General features: G+C 42.5%; 1 protein-coding gene across 1 annotated transcript in view; it reads left to right on the plus strand.

The window, feature by feature from the left end:
* LOC139310005 (major histocompatibility complex class I-related gene protein-like) overlaps window positions 1–17,267 on the plus strand; it is a 38,913-nt gene extending 21,646 nt beyond the window's left edge. Inside the window, exons 3-7 of the mRNA XM_070934183.1 lie at window positions 11,285–11,551; window positions 12,104–12,379; window positions 14,396–14,677; window positions 15,522–15,608; window positions 17,173–17,267. Coding sequence (XP_070790284.1) covers window positions 11,285–11,551; window positions 12,104–12,379; window positions 14,396–14,677; window positions 15,522–15,608; window positions 17,173–17,267 — 1,007 coding nt within the window. The remainder of the gene's footprint in view (window positions 1–11,284; window positions 11,552–12,103; window positions 12,380–14,395; window positions 14,678–15,521; window positions 15,609–17,172) is intronic.
* Window positions 17,268–17,488: the final 221 nt, after the last annotated feature.

Genomic DNA, 17,488 nt, shown 5'->3' on the forward strand with positions numbered 1-17,488 from the left:
TTGGCGGGACAGTCCCGCTTTTGAGCAATTTGTCCCGCGTCCCGCGGCGTTTCAAAAAAGTCCCGATTTTTCTTGAGCCCCAGCTGATGGCTAGAAGAAAAAAAAACTGTTTAAACTCTTGCCCGGGGCTTCAAAGGGCCGCCCTACAGGCAATCAGTGTAAAGCAGTTTTTTTTTCCCCTAGCTAAGCTTCAGAACCGAAACCGAAACCAGGGTCTTTGGTGCAGCGTGACAAAATGAGGCAGAGAGAGATTTATTTTTATTTTTATTTTTCCTCCCCAAAAAAGGTAGGTGAAAAACTGCAAACAATGGGAAATTTAGGAGGAGACTTCAAGATTTTAAAACACAAAGGAAAAAAAGCTGTATTTAACTAGGGAATTGTAATAATTGAGATACTATTAATTGTATATTGTGTTGAAAGCAGAAATGGTTAAGTTGTGGTTCGGAGGAATATATGGGAGAAATTATTTGGTTTATTATTATTGGTAAATATAATTAATTGATTTGTAAGAAATTGGATTGCATGTGAAGGGAAACAATAATAAGGATATGATATACTGGTATACTAGATTCTGTAACCATTAGGTTCTTGTAATACACATATGCCTTTGTATTTGTATCACATATATTATGCCTTTATATTTGTATCTCCTGTAACAAACATATTCTGTTATTAGGCCTGTAATGTATCTGGTATTTGTCAGACATATGTCCCTGCCATTTGACCTGAACCCATATTAATCTTCTCCCTGTTTCTTTCTTGTGCCATCTAAGAGCATGGTACTATCTCAGTCTTAATTTATGTTGATCTGGATAGACTCCTGCTTTCCAGGGCCAGGGGGCCTAAGTGGCCAATTGAGTAAACAAAGAAATGCTCAAGATGACTAATTGGGAAGTTTCTATTCCCCCTTGCAGGGCAACAAGGAATGCACGGGCCTGGATTGGGAGGCCAGAGTTGGGTACTAAGCTGACGTCTCTGAGGGTATAAAAGGACGCCATACCTTCCCCAAGGTGTGGCTATCTCCTCGCATGCATTGTATCTGTATGTTCTGGATATAGTTCCACCCAGTATTTTGTTTTTGGCCATAAATAAAATCTGTTTTTTTTGCAAGCCTCGTCTTGAGTCTCTCTCTCTTTGGCATTCTGGTGACTCAAGTGTATTTTGGGACCTTACATTTCTGGCGCCCGAAGTGGGACTTGAAGGCAAAGTTTCTTCAAGGTGGCTGCATTCAGCTTCCCACAAACTGAGCTGCTTTGAGGCTTGGTGGCCTTCATTAAAGGCAGACGGAAGAAACCAGCTTGGACCAGTACTGAAGTCAAGAGCGCTCCTGGAAAAATTTATCCAGTGACTTTGATCTGGTCATTTGCTGGCAGGCTCCGATCCTGCCTGTCCTGAACGCCTAACAAAGAGGCTTGCACTGTGGGGGGGGTATGGAACTGAGCTCTTCTGGGTGAGTATATATTTTTTTTTTTCTTGGGAAGGGGAGTGTTGCTTTGTGAGTGTGTGAATGAGATGAGGGAAATTCCTCAGAGGTTTGCCCTCGAAGCGATGTGCGGAGATCCAATCTGCGTTTCTGATTATCCGAGAGGAGATCAGCCAGAGACGATCGCTTTGAAAGGAGTGTGACTGTTGGAATAAGAATCTGTAGTGCAGGAGAGGGCTCTGACTAAACTTCGGACCCGCAGGGGAGGTCTGGGAAATCTCTTAGGGAAAAAGAGAGGGTTTAGTTAGGCTTCGCACCGACGGAAAGGTGTGAGAAATCTCCTCAGGAAGAAAGAGAGTCTAGTCAGGCTTCGAGCTGACAGAAAGGAATCCCCTGAGAAAAATGGGCAACCATGCTGGTAGCCTGTTTGGAACAAATAACTAGTAACAAGAATTGGGCCGTGTTCTCCATTTGGCTATGTTAGCCCACTGGAACACGTTACAAACAAGTTGTGAAAAAACAAAACAAAAAAAAAGAGTAAAAAAAAAATGAATGAAAAATGTTGTGGCAGTAAAAGTTGTCTGTAAAAAGAAAAGTGGAGTTCAAACTTGCTCATGAGAGCCCTGGCTAAATGCAAACGATGTGTATACCTCTTATACATCTTGATCTTTAAAATGGGCCAGCGATTGCTGAGAGGTCCAAGTTAGAATGAGAACACACAGAACACCCCCAGGGCAGAGGCACGTAGTAACAATCTAGTGTCTAAAGAGAGATCTATGGGTGGCAAAGAAATATTGCAATGTTATAAAGATCTTGATAATTTACCATTCTCAAAAGAGCCAGAGAAGTCTGAAAGAACTAAGATGTAGAATTGATTGTGATATGTCTGGTCAGCCTGCAAATTAAGTAAACATCTCGGCTTGGAGCTGTGGGAAACGGAAAGTAGTTAGGGCCCACAATCATATTTATGATTTAAACTGCTCTCTGAGTTTTCCCACTGCTTTAAGAATAAGCTATAGGTTGCCCAAGGAAATAAAATTAAAACAAAAAACAAAAAACAACCTCCACAGGTCTGGAAATGTTTGATGGTATGTGTGTGTATGTGTATGTATGTAATCATTTCCAAACCTGCAGGAGACCCTCTAACAACAGTACACAAAAAGCTATTTAGAAAATGGAGCGCATTGGCTTGTGAAAAGCTCCCTGAAATAATTTGGTTTGCATGGAGGAAGCATTAAATGAAATTTTTGTATGTGAAATTGATGTATACAAAAAGTCTGATTGCAGTACAAATGTGAACGTGTGTGTGTGAGATGTCCCGAAGCTCATAAAGTAAAGTGATCCTGAGACCTGTGAATGCCTGTGTGTTGAGGTTACAGAGAAATGCAGAGGATTGTTTTGTTGAAAGGATGCTGAGAGATGAAAGGAGGAGAGAAGCAGGAAAAAGGGGGGCTGCGGGCTGGTTCTCTGCTGAACCAGCCTGAAAAAGGCAGGATAAAGGGTGATATCTGATACCTGCCTTTGCAGTTTCACTGTTTTTGGCTCGGAATGCAATTTTGACAAGGTGCTCTATCCTATCCGTTTGTTTGTTTGTTTGCTTGCTTGCTTGTTTGTTGCTGCCTTTTTAGGAATTGTTACAGAGATGAGTTAGAAATTACAATATGTAGTAAGAGAGAGTCAGTGGCATTTTTGTCTAAAATGTTAGATCCTGCCTGTTAAGGATTTCCAGTTTGTGTTCAAGCAGTGGCAGCTATGGCAGTGTTAATGAAGGAAAGCAGAAAGTTGACTTTTGGAGGAGCCCTAGTGCTCCTAGTTAATTTGTTTATAGATGGGAAGAGAAAGTGGTAGCAGGTAAGAGAAGACATTTAAGTAAGTTGGTTTGCACAGGCTTGTGAAATCAAGCTTTGAATTTCTTTGAAGCTTGGAAGCCAGGAGGGCAGCGGCAGAAAGAACTGAATGTTTAGTGTTAGGTGAGAAGTACTAGTTAAAGAAAATGTGAGCAGTAGAAAGAGAAGGTAGGGCTACTTTAGTGTGAGACCATTTCAATGCATTTGAGTTGATTTCATTAGACTAACTTAAGTGGGGAGACTTAGATATTTATTGGTGATAGTGGGTCACTTGACTGGATGGGTTGAGACTTATCCAGCCATGAGAGCCACTCAGCAGTAGTCACCAAAATTAACAGATAATACCTATATTATACCTATACCTATATATACCTATATAGTAGAAGTAGAAGCTATAGACAGCAACCAAGAGACTCATTTTATTGCAAAAGTGCTTCAATTAATAATGGAGGCAGTGAGAATGTCATGTTCCATGGAATGCAAAATCATCTCTGCTGTGAACCAAATCTTTACCCTTGCCTTGCCTTGCCAAATGATGTTTGGATTACCACGTTTGGACAGAATGGGGGAAATTCCACAATATGAAACTAAAGACATGTTTGTAAAGAACTGTATACTTGGCCTCTATTCTTCTTTATCTTACCTCAGAATCAAAGGACTCCTAGCTCAAACCCTACCTCTCGATTTTGCTGTTCATAAGTTCCAGCCTGGTGATTGGGTCCTGATAAAACCTGATGTGAGGACAAACTTAGCCAAGCCTGGGACAGGTCCTACCAATTCCTGCTGACTACTGAAACAGCAGTCCAACCTAAAGACAAAGGGTGGACCGTGTAAAAGGACCAGTGGAAGAACTTAAAGAGTGGCAAGTGATTCCTGAAGAAGACCTGCTGAGAATAAACTTTTCCAAAAACTGGTGTGGTCATTGTGGTATGAATGGGTTTTGTTTGTGATTTTTCTTGTTGCAGGAGTAGCAACTTTTTGGACTTTCCAGCCTGAGTGGTGGCCTCTCTTATTCCGTCTGAAGATCCCAACAGCAGCTGTGCAACTTCACTCTCCAGATTGTGTTGGTCCCGTGATTGTAACTGTATCACTGAATGTTATTGTTACTCTTGTTATAATTGTGAACTTATACACACCTGTGGGGAATAATGGGACACTGTGCTTGTGTAAATGTGCAAGGGATTGCTCCCCATAGAAACTCTATTCCTATGTATATATCTATCCTACACTGGAGAATTGAGACATTGAATCAGGTCAATCTGACTTGAACACAGTAGTCCTAGGAGATAGTGATATCATGATCCCTGAAGATATAGATATCAATTCTATATTTGATTTAATGCAATGGTTCAATATTTGGGACTAATTTTCTTATGCATAGGACTAATATGAGGAGAATATAATGCAATGATCAGTGTGAAAAATCATTTTACATGTAAGGGTGTTTTCTTTGCTTATTGTTACTTTTCAGTCTGGAATTAACCTGACACAACCTAGTAACCCATTTGAAAATATACCTAGACTGAGTGGGTTATGGACGGATGTAGTAACTCTTAATTGGCATGCTCCAGATGGCTTATATTGGATAAATGGAAAATTTGCCTATGTGCAATTGCCTAGCCGATGGTATGAAGCATGTGTATTAGGAACTGTGAAATCTATTTTTCTTCCTTTTTCTACTGACAATACAACAAGGTGAAAAACTGGGTATACCTATTTATGTGGATGTAGGCCATAGAAAGATGAGTGGCCTCCAGAAATAATAGTTCAGGTATACGGACCAGCCACCTGGGCAAAAGATGGTATAGAACTCCTTTATATGCTGAATAGAATTGTAAGGTTACAGCCAATGATTGCAATGATACCTAATACAACTGCTAATGCTCTAAATTTCTTAGTTAAACAGCACTCTCTGTTTAAAACAACACTGTTGAAAACAGCAATATCCCAGAATAGACTTGCTGTTCACTATTTCTTAGCAAAAGTAGGTGTGTAAGGAAAATTATTTCCACAAATTTTGTTTGCAAAATTGATGATTGTTAACCCTTGGAGGTTTCCTTCTTCTCCCTTGTCTCATTCCTTTAATCCAAAGAATAGTCACATGATTCCCGCGATGGAAAGCATTCCATCATTTAAATAAAAAGTGTGGAATGAAGGGAAACAATAATAAGGATATGATATACTGGTATACTAGATTCTGTAACCATTAGGTTCTTGTAATACACATATGCCTTTGTATTTGTATCACATATATTATGCCTTTATATTTGTATCTCCTGTAACAAACATATTCTGTTATTAGGCCTGTAATGTATCTGGTATTTGTCAGACATATGTCCCTGCCATTTGACCTGAACCCATATTAATCTTCTCCCTGTTTCTTTCTTGTGCCATCTAAGAGCATGGTACTATCTCAGTCTTAATTTATGTTGATCTGGATAGACTCCTGCTTTCCAGGGCCAGGGGGCCTAAGTGGCCAATTGAGTAAACAAAGAAATGCTCAAGATGACTAATTGGGAAGTTTCTATTCCCCCTTGCAGGGCAACAAGGAATGCACGGGCCTGGATTGGGAGGCCAGAGTTGGGTACTAAGCTGACGTCTCTGAGGGTATAAAAGGACGCCATACCTTCCCCAAGGTGTGGCTATCTCCTCGCATGCATTGTATCTGTATGTTCTGGATATAGTTCCACCCAGTATTTTGTTTTTGGCCATAAATAAAATCTGTTTTTTTTGCAAGCCTCGTCTTGAGTCTCTCTCTCTTTGGCATTCTGGTGACTCAAGTGTATTTTGGGACCTTACACATGGAAATAATTGGAATATTCATGTTCATATTGATTAATATACAAAAAAGATAGTTTTATAACTAATTGATTTATATTAAAATGTTGAATTTGTATTAAACAACTGTATTACATAATTACATAATTAAACAATGTGAGGATGGATATAAAAATAGATGATAATGGGAAGGGGTATAATATAGAATAGAAGGGAAAAATTGAATTTGATTAAGATTAGAGATGAGGATGAAGGGTAATATTGGTTTTTTAAAAAAATAGATGAGGAATAAATATGGCAAAAAGGAAATATAGAAATTGTAAATTTAATTGAAATGACTAAACGCTGTTTAAATTTGTGAACCAGCCAAATATTCTGTTCAAAGAAAATACATTGTATGTTTGTATGTGTGTTTCTAATTATTGCTATTTATTCATATTTGTTCTCTTTTATTCTTTAAAGTTTAACAATTCATTCTTTATCTTAATATCTTTATATTTGCTTGGGGTTGGCTTTCTTCCCTTTCATCTTTTTTATTGTACAGCAATCTTTCTCCTCAAACCTACCACCTCTCTCTTTTCTTTCCTTCTTACTTTCTCTTCCCCCCACCCTCTTTTTCTCCTCCCTACTTCCTCTTTCTTTCTCCTTCTCCTCCTCTCTTCCTCCCTCTCTTACCCTCACTCCTACTCTAATTTCCATTCCTTCATCCCTCTCTATTGCTGTAATCCTTTAATGCATATGGACTACTCAGAGGGCTGAAAAAGTTATTTTTGACTGGTCCTCACACTTTTGACCAGTCCTCGAACTTATGACTGTCCTCACATTTTACATTTTTGCCCTATCTTGTCATCATGGTGAAGAGAAGCAGTTGTGAAATGAGTGACATGGTTGTTAAGAATGCTGCACGGGCATAAATGTGAGGATGGTCATAAGTGTGAGGACCAGTCAAAAGTGCGAGGACCTGTCAGAAATGACTTTTTTCAGCCCTCTGGTTAGTCCTTTTGTGCATATGGACTACTCAGAGGGCTGAAAAAGTTATTTTTGACTGGTCCTCGCACTTTTGACCAGTCCTCGAACTTACGACTGCCCTCACATTTTACATTTTTGCCCTATCTTGTCATCATGGTGAAGAGAAGCAGTTGTGAAATGAGTGACGTGGTTGTTAAGAATGCTGCACGGGCATAAATGTGAGGATGGTCATAAGTGTGAGGACCAGTCAAAAGTGCGAGGACCTGTCAGAAATGACTTTTTTCAGCCCTCTGGTTAGTCCTTTTGTGCATACGGACTACTCAGAGGGCTGAAAAAGTTATTTTTGACTGGTCCTCGCACTTTTGACCAGTCCTCGAACTTACGACTGTCCTCACATTTTACGTTTTTTTCCCTATCTTATCACCATGGTGAAGAGAAGCAGTTGTGAAATGAGTGACGTGGTTGTTAAGAATACTGCACGGGCATAAATGTGAGGATGGTCATAAGTGTGAGGACCAGTCAAAAGTGCGAGGACCTGTCAGAAATGACTTTTTTCAGCCCTCTGGTTAGTCCTTTTGTGCATACGGACTACTCAGAGGGCTGAAAAAGTTATTTTTGACTGGTCCTCGCACTTTTGACCAGTCCTCGAACTTACGACTGTCTTCACATTTTACGTTTTTTTCCCTATCTTATCACCATGGTGAAGAGAAGCAGTTGTGAAATGAGTGACATGGTTGTTAAGAATGCTGCACGGGCATAAATGTGAGGATGGTCATAAGTGTGAGGACCAGTCAAAAGTGCGAGGACCTGTCAGAAATGACTTTTTTCAGCCCTCTGGTTAGTCCTTTTGTGCATATGGACTACTCAGAGGGCTGAAAAAGTTATTTTTGACTGGTCCTCGCACTTTTGACCAGTCCTCGAACTTACGACTGCCCTCACATTTTACATTTTTGCCCTATCTTGTCATCATGGTGAAGAGAAGCAGTTGTGAAATGAGTGACGTGGTTGTTAAGAATACTGCACGGGCATAAATGTGAGGATGGTCATAAGTGTGAGGACCAGTCAAAAGTGCGAGGACCTGTCAGAAATGACTTTTTTCAGCCCTCTGGTTAGTCCTTTTGTGCATATGGACTACTCAGAGGGCTGAAAAAGTTATTTTTGACTGGTCCTCGCACTTTTGACCAGTCCTCGAACTTACGACTGTCCTCACATTTTACGTTTTTTTCCCTATCTTATCACCATGGTGAAGAGAAGCAGTTGTGAAATGAGTGACATGGTTGTTAAGAATGCTGCATGGGCATAAATGTGAGTATGGTCATAAGTGTGAGGACCAGTCAAAAGTGCGAGGACCTGTCAGAAATGACTTTTTTCAGCCCTCTGGTTAGTCCTTTTGTGCATATGGACTACTCAGAGGGCTGAAAAAGTTATTTTTGACTGGTCCTCGCACTTTTGACCAGTCCTCGAACTTACGACTGTCCTCACATTTTACATTTTTGCCCTATCTTGTCATCATGGTGAAGAGAAGCAGTTGTGAAATGAGTGACGTGGTTGTTAAGAATACTGCACGGGCATAAATGTGAGGATGGTCATAAGTGTGAGGACCAGTCAAAAGTGCGAGGACCTGTCAGAAATGACTTTTTTCAGCCCTCTGGTTAGTCCTTTTGTGCATATGGACTACTCAGAGGGCTGAAAAAGTTATTTTTGACTGGTCCTCGCACTTTTGACCAGTCCTCGAACTTACGACTGTCCTCACATTTTACGTTTTTGCCCTATCTTGTCACCTTGTTGAAGAGAAGCAGTTGTGAAATGAGTGACATGGTTGTTAAGAATGCTGCACGGGCATAAATGTGAGGATGGTCATAAGTATGAGGACCAGTCAAAAGTGTGAGGACCTGTCAGAAATGACTTTTCAGCCCTCTGAGTAGTCCCTATACACATAGCCATGGCCACCCGGTCACATGACCAGCTAGCCACGCCCACCCAGTCACATGGCCTCCAAGCCACGCCCACACAATAAGCTACGCCCACAATGGTGTTCCTCTTACCAATGTTAAAATCTGTTCACCTTACCCTATACACATAGCCATGGCCACCCGGTCACATGACCAGCTAGCCACGCCCACCCAGTCACATGACCAGCTAGCCACGCCCACAAAATAAGCCACGCCCACAATGTCCCTCTTTACCAATGTTAAAATCTGGTCACCTTATTCTAGGAGGAAAAACGGTTGTCTTGGTTAAATTATAGCCAAGTGGAACAATGGACTAAAAATTGGATAAGAGAAAATGGAGAGTGTAGAGAGTTAATGAGGTTTGAGGAATTAATTGAAAAAAATCAAACTGTAAAGGAAGAAAATAAAGGGATAAAAGGCTTAATGAGCGAAATCTATAAAATATTGTTGGAGGAAGAGGAGAGGGGAAATTTAGGAAAGATGGTATGGGAAACTGATTTGAAGATACAAATAGGGCAACAGAGTTGGGACAGAATTTGGCAACAAAGAGTGTTGAGAAATATGTCAGTAAGAATAAAAGAGAATTACTACAAAATGGTATGGAGGTAGTACTTAACTCCGGTTAGATTAAGCAATATGAATCAGCACTATTCAGATAACTGTTGGAGAGGTTGTGGGGAAAAAGGAACGTATTTACATATGTGGTGGGATTGTAAATTTGTGCAAAAATTGTGGAAGATGGTGTTTAAGGAAATAGAAGAAATTGTAGGAATAAAGGTGGAAGAGGCACCAAAGGTAGCATTACTCTCACTATTGGATGATATAAAATGTAAAAAAGAGACTAAAGAATTGATAATAAATTTGTTGACCGCAGCAAGGTTAATGATTTCTAGGAACTGGAAGACACAAGGTGATTATTGTTTGGAAGAATGGTATAAGGAAGTATGGGATATTGCCATAAATGATAAATTGACTTGTAATATTAAAGTAAGGAGGGGCATAATGAAAGTAAATGAATTAAATGGAATCTGGAAGCAGTTCCTAATATATGTGTTTTCTGGAGGAAGAGAGATATCACCACCAGAAGAAGCTTTAAGATTTTGGAAGCAGGAATGATCCCGAGGGGTGGGGGAGCACTCGTTGATTGTTTGTATTGTGTATATTGTTATATATTATATATTATGATTCATGTATGTTATGTATGTTAATTTCTTTTTTTATATGTTAATAATAAAAAATATGAAAAAAATAATAATAGTAATAATAATAGTAGTAGTAGTAGTAATAAACACAACACGCCAGATATCACAGTTGTCAAAAACCGAAACGTACAATTTATTGACACCAGGAGATGCCAGAGTCGAAGAAAAAGAACTGGAAAATATCATGAAATATCGCAAACTTCTTGTGCAGATTCAATTTGAATTGAGCTGTTTTGCCAACTCTTTCTCATGGTTTGCTGCTTAGCTCCAACAACTGCTTCCTGTTGGGGCCCTAATAATTTGAATGATGTAGGAATAGTACAGGGTCAGCTATATGAACACTGAAGGACCCTCTTTATTCACATTATTATAAGAAAGAAATGTGCTTGTTTAGAGATTACATTAAGTCAGCTAAATTCCATTCTTGGTAATATATATCTTTTGAGGGGCCTAGTTGTCAAGAATGCAAGGACATCCATATGAAACAAAAGTTACTTATTATCCAAAGCAGCCATGAATCTACGCATCCACAATCACAGAACTGAGGAAGGTTGTTTAGCTAAAATAATCTTATGAACTAGAAAATAATGTAGGAATTTAGTAATTTAGAAAGTATCAATTATCATGTAACAATTGTATGTTAACCATATATGGAAAACTGCTGTGCTCACAAAATCCTTTGTCTTGGAAATGTATAAAAGCAGTTGTATCAGAGCTCTTCTTGGTTCAGAATTGCAGATACAAATCTGGTTCTGAAACTGCGCAATAAACTGTCTCTGGCTGACCAGGAATGTTGTTTGGTCTCATCATTCCATAACACTAAGGAGCCCGGATGGGCAGGCGAGGAGTGGCTGGGGTGGGGGGGACGAGTAGAGGCCATCGAAGGCGCTCCTCGATGTGAGTGACATTGAGTTGGCCACACCCACCCAGCCACATGGCCACCTAGCCACGCCCACCCAGCTGGTCATTTGGCAGATCATATTAGTGGTCCGCGGGATTTAAAAGTATGAATTTAATGGTCCCTGAGGTCCGAAGGGTTGGTGACGCCTGCCTCACAAGTTCTGGGTCCCTCAGCTGAAGCCCCCTAATTCTGCCTCTTTGGGTCTCTTTCAGGCTCCTCCTTGCACTCCCTCAAGTATTTCTACATCTCCGTCTCAGACCTCAGTCAAGGGCTGCCCCACTTTGGCGTTCTGGGCTACATGGACAGTCAGGTGTTTGTCGTCTACGACAGCAACAGCAGGAAGTTCCAGCCTCGAGCCTCCTGGATGGAGAAAGTGGAGAAGGACTATTGGGACACTCAGAGCCAGATAGGGCAGGTGACCGAGGAGGTCTACAGAGCAGCCCTGGAGACCCTGAGGAATCGCCACAATCAGAGCAAAGGTGAGTGATGGGTTGGGTGGCTCCCCTTCCCCCATCTCCCCCACTTCCGCTAGGAGCAGGTGGGAGGGGGGGAGAAAAGGAGCCCCTCCTAGGAGAAATGCTTTTTTCTAACTTTTCTGAAAAGGTGATTTTACTATTTAAACTAAGGGTTTAGGGTTCTCCAACCTTGACAACTTTAATACTTGTGGACTTCAACTCCCATAATTCCTCAGCCAGCACATGCTAAAAATGGTAGCATTGTTTACTACCGGTTTGCCCGAACCGGTCCAAATCGGTAGCATTTCACTTCTGCTGTGCCGCCATCTTTTCTCTCCTGAGATCCCTGCTGCTTTTTCTTATCCGGGGAAGCCAAAAGGAGGACTTGCCAGCTGCCCTTTTCCTGGCGAGGTTCAGGCAGTCCTTCCTGGGGAAGACACAGAGACCCAGGAAGATACAAGGGGAGGAAAAGTGTCAGTACCTCTATCCGGTGTCAAAGTCCTGCAGAGCGGGGAGGGGGCAGATTGCTGCCTCTCCTGAGAACTCCACAAAACCATCATCCTGTCCGTCTTTCAGGCCTTCACATGATTCAGCAGATGTATGGCTGTGAGCGCCGGGGTGATGGGAGCAAAGGAGGGTTTTATCACTTTGGATACGACGGGAGGACTTTCATCACCTTCGACAAGGAGACCGTCACCTGGGTGGCTCCCAATCCCCAAGCCCAAATCACCCAGAGGAAATGGGACGCTCTTCCTGGATTCAGTCAGAGAGTGAAGTCCTATCTAGAGGAGGAATGCATTGGGTGGCTGGAGAAGTATCTATCCTATGGGAAGGAGATATTGCTGAGGACAGGTGAGCTTCTGGATCCAGGCTGGACTTTCCCTCCTTTGTGAATGGATTTCCTGTGCACATTTAGCGTTTTTGGCTCCCTGGTAGACCTGGAGGGAATCCTCCTCCTTTTCCAGCACTTTTCATTCAGAATAAAGCTAGAAGGGACCTTGGAGGTCTTCTAGTCCAACCCAGTGGTGAAATGTAAAATTTGTTACTACCAGTTCTGTGGGCATGACTTGGGGGTCTCGTCAGAGACTTTTGTTTTCTTTTAAAAGCAAACAAAAAGAAAACAAAAGTCTCTGATGATCAGGCAACTCAGCTGGGATTGTCAGAGCCTTTTAAAAGCATTTTATTTACAACCTCTTCGGCTGAAGAGGTTGTAGAAAAAGTGCTTTTAAAAGGCTCTGACGAACCCAGCTGAGCCGCACAATCATCAGAGGCTTTTTTTTTAAAAAAGCATTTGTAGAAAAAAATGCTTTTTTTTTTTTTGGTAAATATTTTTTATTTATTTTTTCAAATTTAAACATAAAAACATAACTTTCAAAAGCAAAAATCTCAATCCGGTCATAGATGGTTACCACGCTTACATTCCTTTCACAAGCTCAATTCACAATTTCCATTACATCTTTTATAAATAAACAAAAAAAGAAAAAAAAAAGAAGATAAAAAAGAAATTCAAAACTTAAGAAAAAAACAATTTTACCTCAAATTTCACATTTTCATCTATATAAATCCATTATATCTATCCAAATTTAGTTTCAAATTCACTTTCACTCATTTTTACATCTGCATAACAATTCTAAACATATCTTTATTCTTCTTTACCTTATATCTTATACAAGTCATATCAAAATGATTTTTACAATATTCTAACCTCTTATTAAGTGTTAGATGTTTTTAAAAGTATATAAAAAAAAAAGCCTCTGATGATCGTGTGGCTCAGCTGGGCCTGGGGTGGGGGCAGGGATTTCTGCTACCGGTTCTCCGAACCACCCACCACTATAGTTACCAGATCGGGCGATCCAGTCTGAACCAGGAGCATTTCACCCCTGGTCCAACTCCCTGCTCAAGCAGGAGATCCTATACCATTTCAGATTGGTGGCTGTCCAGTCTCTTCTTAAAAACCTCCAGTGATGAAGCACCCACAACCTCTGAAGGCAAAGCTGTTCCACTGGTTAATTGTTTCTTGTTTTGCCTTCTGGTGCTTTGGAAAATAAAGCTGCTTTTCTTTGTGGCAGCCCCTCAAATATCGGAAGACTGCTATCATGTCCCCCCTAGTCGTTCTTTTCTCTAGACTGGCCATACCCGATTCCTGCAACCGTTCTTCATATGTTTTAGTCTTCAGGCTTTTAATCATCCTTAGTTGCTCTTCTCTGCACTCCAGAGCCTTCATATATATATATATATATATTATTAATCTGGTGACCAAAGCTGGATGCAGTATTCCAGATGTGGCCTTACATCTTCAGGACGCAGGAAGCCCTGTTAGGTCCCAATGGCCAGGCAGCCATTAAATGAACCATGAGACATAGCATCTGTCTGGTGGGTGTCTGTGGATTAGATAGCAAAACTGATTAAATTTGAAAGTGTGGTTGTGTCCCTTGAAAAAAGGCCTAGAGCAGCCTAAGATTTGGGGAAGTGGAGGAGGACCCAAAAAGTAAGGAGAAACTTCTGTGTTGTTTTTCTTTGAAAAGGGAACTTAAAAGAGCATCTCCAATATCCCTCCCGTGAAGGTAACAGGCCAAGATGAGTCAAGAGTTCAAAGTTGCCTGAGTGGAATTTACTTGAACCCTCAATTTGTTGCCAGAGTTTTTTCCGACTGAATCACTGTGAGGGACTCAGAATCCAGAGTACTTTCCGGTTGAGCATCTTCCAGATTGGGAGCATTTCCTAAACCTTCTGCAGAGGCTGCTTTTGAATGGAAAATCCCTGCCTTAAACTAAGTAGTGGGAGACTTTCTTGCTCCTTCAAATTTCTCATCCACCTTCCAGGCTTTGGAGGGCCTCAGCCTTTATTCCGGTGGTGCCGTTTCTGCAGAGACCCCAGTGGTGACGGTGAGCAGCAGGACGGAGGCCGAGGATGGGATGGAGACGCACGTCTGCCGAGTGGATGGTTTCTACCCCAGGGAGATCGATGCCACCTGGAGGAGAGATGGGGAGGTCTGGCTGCAGGACACCCTCCAAGGATCTGTGGCCCCCAACGCGGATGGGACCTTCCACTACTGGCTCAGCATCCAGATCGACCCCAAAGAGAGGGGCCATTATCGGTGCCACGTGGAGCACGACGGCCTGAAGGAGCCTCTGGACGTGGCCCTGAAGGGTGAGAGGCTGCTGGGAGGGAAACCTTGGGGCTGTGATGGCGAACCTATGGCGCGCATGCCCAAACTGGCACATGAAGTCATTTCACCCGGCACGTGCGGCCTTGCCTGTTTTACGGGTTTCTGGCGCGAATGCATGCGCGACAACAACTGTCCTTCACACACATGGCAGTGCTGAAAACCGGTGTGCACATGCGCGCCAGCCAGCTGATTGTCGGGCGCGCATGCGTGCCAGAACCCGGAAGTTCAGCTTTTCCAGAGTGCGGTCCCTTCACACGTGTGGCACTGGCAAAAACCGGCCTACACATGCGCGCCAGCCAGCTGATAGTCAGGCGCGCATGCTCGCTAGAACCCAGAAGTTTAGCTTTTCCAGAGCGTGATTCTGGCGAGCGTGTGTGCGTGCGACATTTCCGCATGACACTCGGTGCCAAAAAGGTTCGCCATCACTGCCCTGGGGTCAAGATGAATGTTGGCTATCTTTCATGCTGGGCAGGTGTGAGAAGAAGGCAGCGTCATGAGGACACGTCCTTTTAACAATAGTCAGTAAGATGTCTTCTTACTACCTTTAGAGCAGGGGTCTCCAACCTTGGCAATTTTAAGCTTGGCGGACTTCAACTCCCAGAATTCCCCAGCCAGCAAACTCCCCAGCCAGAATTCTGGGAGTTGAAGTCCGCCAAGCGTAAAATTGCCAAGGTTGGAGACCCCTGCTTTAGAGGAACATGAAAAGGAGCCCTTTTTAAATTGTGGGATTTCCAGTCCATTGGCTGGCTTAGGTTGCCCCCTAATTGGGACGATTGTTTGGAGTTCTCCTTCAATTATCTGCTCTTTCTTCCAATTCTATTCCAGAATCCAACTTGAGGCTCATTATTGGCTGCATTGTGGCTAGTCTTGTCCTGGTGTGTACGATTGTGATTGCTGGGATCTGGTTTTTCAGTAAGTATCCTTTTTTGGGTGAAAGAAGACGGGGGGATTCCTTCCAAGTCTCCCCCTTTGAGCAGGGGAGACTGCTGGGCTTCCTTCTGTTTTCCCAGCCCTCTTAGGGAGCATCTGAGATCTCGGCCTCTTGCTAGAACTCCAGTCTCCATTCGGCTGACTCTGAAGTTGAGACAGTCCTGTCTTCTCCAGAGTTGGGAAGAGGCATCACCGTTCTGTCCCTTTCAGAGGCTTTGGCCAAAGAGTAGCAGAGAAGGTGTTGGAAGAAATGTCCATCTGGGTTCAGTTCCAAGTGGGGAAAAAGACACTGGAAACATGGAGGCTATTGAGAAAGATGGTTTAATGGTGGACAGGACCACATGGTTTTGAGGTCTTGGGCAAAAAGGAGCACATAGGTGAGAGAAGGAGAGAGATTTATACCCTCTGTTGGGCTTTGAACTTGCTTCCTGTTCCTGTGGCAAGAAATGTATCCTGATTGGTTGTCAGACTCCCAGGCTTGGTTGAATCCCACCGGGTGATGTAATCTTCCCAGGTGCCATGTGGTGAGATGGGTAGAGGGCTAATCCAGTGGTGGGTTGCTCCTGGTTCACACCGGTTCGCAAAAATTTTTTAGTAGTTCGGAGAACTGGTAATAACATTGGCTGGCCACGCTCCCGAACTGGTCCCCTGCCCAGTCGCTGCTCACCCCGCCCACCTCATCAGAGGCTTTTTTTTTTTTTACTTTTAAAAGCATTTTTTCTACAACCTCTTCGGCTGAAAAAAATGCTTTTAAAAGCCTCTGATGATCGCACGGCTCAGCTGAGATCTCAGAGGCTTTTAAAAGCATTTTTTCTACAACCGCTTCGGCCGGGGTAAAAAAAAATGCCTTTAAAAGCCTTTGGCGATCCCAGCTGACTTGCCTGATCGTCAGAGGCTTCTAAAAGCATTTTTTTCTGCAACCTCTTAAAGTTGTAGAAAAAAATGCTTTTAAAAGTAAAAAAAAAAAAAAAAGTTAGCCACGCCCACCCAGTCACATTATCCCCCACAAGCCACACCCACAAAATAAGCCACACCCACAGAACTGGTAGTAAAAATTTTTACAACCCACCCCTGGGCTAATCCTATTATGTCCTGAGGGTGAGGGTCTTTTGTCTTGTAAATAAGCAAAGTATCTGCTGGGGGGCAGGGAGCTGGGGCTGAGTTTCTGCCTTAAGATTTCTGTTTCTCTTTTAGGGGAAATATTCTGGCTTTTTAATATTTCCTAGAATATTTCATTTTTCTAGGAGAAAGGTGGGTGCTAACTTCCTACAAAGGATTTGAGTGCAAATCTTCCTCCTCTCCCAGCTGCTGTTTCCTCCCCTTTCCCCTCCATCCATCTTAAAGGCAGCAGCTCTGTCTTTGGACAGATCTGGTGGTGAAGTTGGAAGACCTTCCTGGGACTGTTCATAGGAACGGCCAGGAAAGGTTGTGGCTTAAACAAGTGTGAAAACCTCTCCTGGGGCTCTTCTGCATACAGGAGGAGAGATTGGATGATCTCTGATGGGTCCCTTCGAGCTTTCACTGGGTTTTTTTTTTGTCCTTGCAGAGAGATATCAAAAGGCTACAGAGCAGCATCAAGTGAGTGATTTTTCCTCTTTACATATGAGCGCCAATTCAGAGTCGGCATCGGACGTCCTGTGAACATGGCCAATGGATGAGAAGCCCAGGAAGGCTTGTCTCTATGGTTTTGTTTTGTTTTTTTCAACTTACCAACAGGAAGAAACAAGAATTCCTTTCGTTTATGTACTTTTCCTGGATTAGGGGGAGTCCTAGAATCATCCTACAAGATCCTCCATAAAGCAGCAGTTTGCAAGAAGCTTCCGGAGCTGTGGTTTGGAATAGTCGGAGAGCTGGAAGCTTGG

The sequence above is a fragment of the Pituophis catenifer genome, unplaced genomic scaffold (assembly GCF_029215685.1).
Source record: "Pituophis catenifer annectens isolate HBS135680 unplaced genomic scaffold, rPitCat1.0.hap2 SCAF_2, whole genome shotgun sequence".
Classification (NCBI taxonomy): domain Eukaryota; kingdom Metazoa; phylum Chordata; class Lepidosauria; order Squamata; family Colubridae; genus Pituophis; species Pituophis catenifer.